This window comes from Coffea eugenioides, chromosome 5, assembly GCF_003713205.1.
Source record: "Coffea eugenioides isolate CCC68of chromosome 5, Ceug_1.0, whole genome shotgun sequence".
NCBI lineage: Eukaryota > Viridiplantae > Streptophyta > Magnoliopsida > Gentianales > Rubiaceae > Coffea > Coffea eugenioides.
This window is the reverse complement of record NC_040039.1, coordinates 7816242-7823592: the sequence shown is the minus strand read 5'-3', so window position 1 is coordinate 7823592 and position 7351 is coordinate 7816242. Positions and strand designations below refer to the sequence as shown.

The 7351-nt window shown below is 34.0% G+C and overlaps 2 protein-coding genes across 5 annotated transcripts in view; both read right to left on the bottom strand.

Moving 5' to 3' along the window:
- Window positions 1–6202, bottom strand: part of LOC113772574 (probable phosphopantothenoylcysteine decarboxylase) — a 60391-nt gene extending 54189 nt beyond the window's left edge. Inside the window, exon 1 of one of the 2 annotated variants that reach the window (XR_003468572.1) lies at window positions 6127–6202. The gene's annotated coding sequence lies outside the window, so the exon portion shown is untranslated. The remainder of the gene's footprint in view (window positions 1–6126) is intronic. The other variant, XR_003468569.1, reaches the window with a different exon arrangement.
- Window positions 525–6215, bottom strand: LOC113772575 (constitutive photomorphogenesis protein 10). Of its 3 annotated transcripts, none has more exons than XM_027317201.1 (5): window positions 6127–6215; window positions 3071–3374; window positions 1978–2051; window positions 1098–1245; window positions 525–991 (listed from the first exon to the last, which is right to left on the bottom strand). In XM_027317201.1, exons 2-5 carry the CDS (start codon window positions 3336–3338, stop codon window positions 894–896), a joined length of 588 nt encoding a protein of 195 aa, XP_027173002.1. In that variant the 5' UTR covers window positions 3339–3374; window positions 6127–6215; the 3' UTR covers window positions 525–893. The 3 variants fall into 3 exon arrangements, with proteins under 3 accessions (XP_027173002.1, XP_027173004.1, XP_027173003.1); XM_027317203.1 differs by having other exon boundaries at window positions 1141–1245; XM_027317202.1 differs by having other exon boundaries at window positions 3071–3363; window positions 6127–6186.
- Window positions 6216–7351: the final 1136 nt, after the last annotated feature.

The window sequence follows — 7351 nt, the reverse complement described above, 5'->3', positions numbered from 1 at the left end:
GATCTACTACCCGAAATTTAATGCGCAATCTCAGCATTCAATGTGTATTCCTGAATAATCTTATTTTTCAATTATTCAACTATTTCATTTTACCAAGTTCAATGTTAGCCAGATTAGTCAACATTTATATATTTCGATGCAACAAGAAGATGTTATTTGTAACAAGTAGTTTTGTTGGTTGGTTAATTAGTCACATTTTATTCATGAAATGGCTTAGATTGGTATTAGTCTGGATACGGCAAAATCATTTCGTCCAAGTAGAACTGATTTTACTGCTTAGCATTGCAAAAGATTGCAAAAAATAATAGGGGAAGCGTTAATAGTATGGCACAAGAACGGTAAATCAGAAGCATGTACGATGGTTGTATCCAGTACAAGTTTTGTTTAAAATACAGAAAGTGACCCTATCCAATTTGGAGGGCCTATTTTCAGTAGCCAGGACTTCCAATGAGAACCATCAAGCAAAACCTAGAATTAGTTGTCATTGCCAAGAACTTCTACTTTTTCAGAATTATACACCCCACTGATAAAAATAACGTGTAGCAAATCGGCGACAAGATTATGCTTTAATCAAGCATTGAAGAGGAAGATCACAACTACATGTTATTACATACATATACATCAATACTACTTGTTAGCCATACTCATCAACAAAGTAATAATGGAAGAACCAAGAACTTGCTGAACTAGTTATTACTACATAAGCGCTGTGGACTGTTTCCACCCAATTAGAACTAATGTCAAACCTAGTTAAATAAACAAAATTCCAGAACCAGATAACTATGTGAGCAAGAAGACAGCTTCTAAAGACGAAACTTGAGCTCCATTTTCTCGACTGCAGAAAGTAATATGTATTCCCTAATACCAAATATTATGGGCTTAAAGACCACATTTCACCTTGCGAATCTCATTGTCCACTCCGCTGCTAGCTCATCATGCTTGGATTTGTCTGTCAAGTACAAGTGGGCAATACCAGGAACAAGGGGTTTATCTGCAACCACCAACATATAATATTTCAACACAATATTATTTTTAAGATGAAGCGTATACATTGGACCTTGCGAATAAGCTAGGGCAAAGTGGAGGGATTTACATACAGGTGTCAGGATTAGTGAATATAGATATAAGCGCGCAAAGAACCTTTGAGATTGTCAGAGCTGGACTCCAATTATCTTTCAAGATGTCCAAACTAACATTGCCAGAAGAATCAATGTTGCAGTGGTAGATGCGAGTTTTGGACACTACCTGCAATCCTGATGTTAGCATAAGCATAGTAGAAATGTCAAATAGCAGTTATTGCAGTTCACACAGTGATCACTCGCACCAGGAAATTTTAGTTGAAAATAATGGCACATGTGAAACGTAGAAGGGTAACACTTCACAGCATTTGAATCGTAGTTTACGAATCTGAGCCAGTTGAACTAATAGGGATAGGATTAGGTTTACACGTATTCCAAAAACTTTTGAAACAACTTGAGCAAACTGTCCTCATTTTGAAATAAAATTTACTGCTCGATAACATCATGAAACATAATCATGACAATATTACAATTCCCTAGGGGCCAACATTTCATGGAAACAATCTGAAGGATAAAGGTGAAAAGAAGCATTGTGGCATTTTACTCCATTCTTGGTCTGCAGATTGCATGCAAGATCTAAAATGGTTGCTTGGTAAATCAGATGATTTTCAAGACATTCAACTCAGCTATCATATGCAGAAACACTTGCAAATATACTTGTCAACTTAATAATTTTTTTGTTGAGGAATTTTTGATGTACTGCAAATGTTCAACTCCCGAAAACAAGTGATGTAGTTAGGTATATAACCCAGATTTAAGAAAAGAATCTATCATATCGCATATTCAATCTTGAAGATCTTTTCCATGTAGAAAAAATTCTAGCTTATAGTGAAAATGAAATGAAATTAAAAAAAAAGGAATTAGCGATCTTCAGTATTTCTGGTAGATATCAGCATACCTTTGGTGGTTTGAATGGATAATCACTAGGAAAAGTTATATCAAGAAAGAATATCCCACCATGATATGGTGTACCTACAGAAGAAAGGATATTCAATACAGAAGAAAGAAGTATATTCAGTTAAAGTATTATCTGCTCAAACACCATGGCTTAATTTTCCCACTTGGAAATAGACATTGCAAAGTTGAGTAAATTCATTTGGCACCCTCATAATTTTCAAAATTTGCAGCTTTGCACGTCCAATCTTTACCTTCAAACACATTGTCCCCTAACATTTTCTTTTTCTTCTCTCAGTTCGCCCCAGTAGTTAGAGCTCATAGAGTTAATTGAAAGCCACCCAATCATCTCTTGGCATAATTCAGAACTTTGCCACTTAGCACAAAGGAGAGGATTGAAATTGTGCAAAACAAAGCACAAAGGAAGGCATAAAGTCCTATAGCTCCTCAGTTATGCAGTTTTTTCGTATCTTAATCAATTTGGGCGTGCAACATAAGGATACATGGAAACTACGAGCCCCATGTAAACTCAATCATTGCAACTTATCCAACTTTACTGACTCCATCAAGTATTTGTGCCATATTTTCATGGTGTCCTAATATCAGGAATTACATACATCCGAAATGAAAAGCTTGATAAGCAATGTAGAAATTCTATAAAACACGAATAGGCAGTGTACTTAAGTCCCTTCAATTTCAGGAAAAAAAAGTCCCTTTCCACACCTTATTGAACTACAAGTTGGCTTGTTAAATTCCTCATACTTAACAGTAAATTCTAGTACCCCTATAATTCAATGACATTTTCCAAAATAAGCCCTTGCAATAGAAAAATTCATGGATATTTAATGTCATTGTAGTAGGGCAGTAATTGTGTTTTGAGCACAATTTCATCAGTTCAAGTAAAGTTCCCAATCGTCTTGAAGAAGTTCAAAGAACCCTCAAGCATTGACCAAAACATTAGAAAACCCACAAAAAGATGAAATCTTGTACGAGCTCAAAATACTTAATCGCACCAAAATCATGCTGTAAATTTGAATGTAAATGAGTAGAATGTAAAAAGAACGAGAGGCAAAAAATGTGAAGAAATGGAAGCAAACCAGAGGGGCCAATGAGAGTAGCAACCCAGTGGTAGAGATTGTCGCCTTTCGGGCCAGCGGAGCAGTCAGGAGGTGGGTCCATATTCAGCTCCGCCATTTCCCGCTGTATTCTCTTCCCAGAGGCGGAGACCGATGTTGTTGAGGGCCAAGACCTCCTTCCTCCTCCTCCGTCAGAGCTGCCACCACCAGCTACTATTCCTCCACCTCCTATTCTAATTCCACCTGAACTTGAGGTGGCCATACCAGCAGCACTGCCGCTTGTATTCATCAACACAATCAATAATAATTCACACCTGCCAAAATGCTGTATAATTTTGGATAAGAAAAAAAAATTAATAATATTTTTATTTTTTTAATAAATTAAATAACAAAACCAAAACTAGGAGGGGGGAGGTAAAAAAAAAGGTACATAGTAAATAGCTAGTCCCCAAGATTGGGCTTTCAAGCATTTATTCAGTTTTTTTTTTTTCTTAGCTTGTTGGTTACTAGGAGGAGAACACCACGATTTGCGTAGTGTGATTTTCAGGCTTGTCCAGAAATGTCCAATTATTCAAATTGGGATATTAAATATAAAAAAGTTACATAAAGATGCACCAAAATCTTTAAGCAATGAAGAGAAGCCACAATTTCAGCCTAGTTGCTAAATGACAGTGTCATTTTTTGTTTTGCTAACTAATTGGACAGCAATGGCAATGTCATTAGTTTGAAAATAATATATCACCATGTAATGCAGCCTTACATTTTTTATGTACACCAAAAATGTATTGCTCATGAATAAATTCAACAGGAATTCATGAACACTAAAATATGTTGGGCCAGAAATCTATATAATTGTAAAATGTAGGAATGGCTGCAGAATCGCAAGAGATAAAGGACTCAAAACGATCAGGATTGGAGAATTGTATATGCTTTCTTGTCCATGATAAGATAAACAAGCCATTATCTCATACTTAGAATCTTCTTAACACAGCATATACCATTTAATTTTTGTACCAGCAACTCTTAGAATCACAAAAATTAAACATAAAATCTTATAAACTAAAAAAAGAGAGGGAAGAACACCCCAAAAAAAAGTTATCTAAGATTAATTGAATAACAAAAAGTTAATTGAGATTAAGCATTAGAGACTCAGATTGTACATAATCTAAGCACAATAATACTAGTAAGGTCCACAAGTGCAATAGCGTGGTAGTTCCATTTTTTTATTATTTTCAATCCAACCAAATCAAACTAACTTTCACTAAACTTGATAACTCAAGCCAATCCCGTCAGAACAAAATCAACAAAAATTTAATGAAAGAACCGTACTCTAGCAAAAGAAAAAGGACAAGCAAGATTTATGTAAAGACATGAGCAAAAGGACATCAATTATACCAGTTTTAATTTGTAACAAAACAGTATCTTCAGAGTTCAAACTATGTTTTATCAAATGGAATAAAAAAGTAAAGTTGACTACATTGACAAAATATATATCCCGTCTAACATGAAAACTTCATGAAGAAATGTCATTGAAGTTGGCAATATCAAACTACATCCCCTAATAAACAACCAGAAAGTTGTGAAATTTGCTTGATTGATGGCTTGATTGATGTTCTTTAAGGATCATCATCATCACAAAGACAAGCTTAAAAAATAGCTTCATTACCAGTGGCACTGGTAACTAAACAGGTTGGCATTACCAACCAGAATAAATTTCAACAAAAGGCAAACTACAAATTGCCTAAGAAAACTAATTAGTTTATTTTCCTTCCAATCTTGAGTTGATAAACTAAAGAAAAGCAAATCTTGCAACCTATCAATAAGATTGACAAATAACCAAAAACTGAAAAACAAAAACAAGACTAACATCTCTAGATAAAGGGAATGAGCAAAACCACAAGTTGAACAGCAAATGTACAACAAATAATATGGCCAAGTTGAATTCTGCAAAGAAGTTGAGGGAGAGAGAAGGAAAGCTTGTCCAAGCACCAAGAGTTATTAGCCCCAAACAAATCAGCAACTAGGAGGTTTTCTTCTCCTTTATTTAGAGGCTCCTATATGAGACTTCTCAGAGTACCCGAAGGAAGCCATTTATCAAACCAAATTCTAATAGTGAGGCCATTTTTGACTCTCCATCTACTCCATCAATTGAAAATTTGGAGATCCTCTTCTAAAAGTTTTGTTTGTAGAGCCCTGACAATGGAAAAAGTAAGACATCTGTTTCTAAAGTATTTTTATCTCAAGAAGGTTTGCCACTTTGTTGAGGAGACTTGATTGTTTGAGGCCAAGTCCTTCACAGTGCTTTGGCTGAGTGACATTACTCCAGCTTACAAGATGGAGCTTGTTCTTGTCTTCTACAGAAACCCAAAGGAATCTTCTCTGTTCCTTGTCAATTTCAAGACAGAATTCTTGGGGAATGGGAAACCTTGAGTATAGTGACTATATCACTACAAGAAACATTATCATCACTGACAACCAGCTCTTGCCAGAGAACATGAAAAAGCCATCAATTATTACCTTAACCAACAATTTCAGGGTCATCAGTAGATGTAAACCGTGACAACATCACAGCAGCAAAATCAAAAAGTTCCTATTCTTAGCACCCAATCTTAAATCTGTTTTTTAACCCCTTTTTCCACACTCGATCTGTACTAAATATAATCCTTTTTATCTTGTGATGGGCTATGCTTTTGTTTCCTAAAAGTCAATGCAAAACCAAAAACAAGTACACATGTAATTTGCATATAAACAGCAGTAATTGAATTGCAAGCTCGGTATATAAAGAAGTATCAAATTCCACACGTTGTTTGCTACAAATAAATCCACATACTCAACCGACTAATTACAGAAAATTCACAGAGAAAATCGAGAAAATTGATGATCCGAATTGGGGTACAGGACTTAATTGCACACACAACTCAAAAAAAACCCCAAAAAGAAAGAAATAATTGCACCCATAACTCGAACAATTGCCAAAAAAAATCGTCCAGAAATTTCAGCCAAAAAAAATGGGAAATTGGGCATGAAGATTTGGGGAAACATTAGGGAGAAAAAGGAAGAGAAATGAGAAAATCTACCTTTTATTGCAAAGAATTGCAGCAGAAAATTTCCCGTTCAGTAACCGGAGAGGGAAGGTGAGCGGGAAAGACCGGGAGAGTAAAAGAACAGAGCCGCACTGCTTTGGTTTTCTTCTGTTGTCATTTTGAACAAAATTTTTTGGCTAATTCAGCCCACGCCACATTTTTCTATTCTTTTTTCCCTTTAGTTTGAACAAACTTTTTTGGTTCACCAAATCCCCCTTTTGGATAATTAGATTATTTGCGATAATTTTTTTAAAAATACTGTAACACTTTTTTTTTATGTGATGTATGTAAAATAAAGAGGTGGTTGAAAACTATATTGATGATAAAAATAAATAATTTTGGCAAATAATCTATATCCAAACAATTTTTGTACAAGTTTTACTCAAAAAAATTCTGTCAATTTCTTGTTTAATTTTATTTGAAGTGTAAATTTATAGAAAATGGCATAAATTGAGATTCAATATTTTAAAATTCTCTATTTTGGTTTTATTTAGCCAAATTTGTCACTCAACTTATTAAAACATACATTCTTTTAATCGAAAAGTATATGTTTTCATTACTTGAGAGGATAAAAATATAAGTTTTATTGGTTGAACGAGCAAAGGTATACTCTTTTATTAGATAGCTGAGTTACTACATTGGTTAAACAAAAATCCAGTAATTAAATAAATGAATCTAAAATAGTTTTGTGATTGTTTTTGTCACTGCTTAAAATTTTACTTATACAATAGTAATCACTATTTTTTTATTATATAAAGAATAACAATAGACATGGTAAAATTTTGTTAAACTCACAAAATACATGTTAAACCCCGCCAAGACATCAACTCGACAAGATCATTGGTCCAATGGGTCAGCAGCTGAACCATGAGTTCATTTTTTCAACCGTGGTTATATATTATAATAAAATAATAGTTTTATATGGCTTTTTTAGATTATATAAATGAAGGAAAATTCTATATTAAATGACATACAACTAGCGATAGAAATAAGTTAAAAGATGATATACCTCCTTGATTTTAGCTCCCAAGTTTTTTACAAGTTTGTATGCTAGTAGTTTTTTAACAATTTTTGCTACAAGAACCCCAAAAAACTTATAAAAATTTTTAACCTACATTTTAAAAAATTTTCCCTTCAACTTTTCTTCAACTTTTGTAATACACAAAAAATTTCCTTTCAACTTTTTTTCTTTTTCCTCCCTCACCCAACCCACCACATC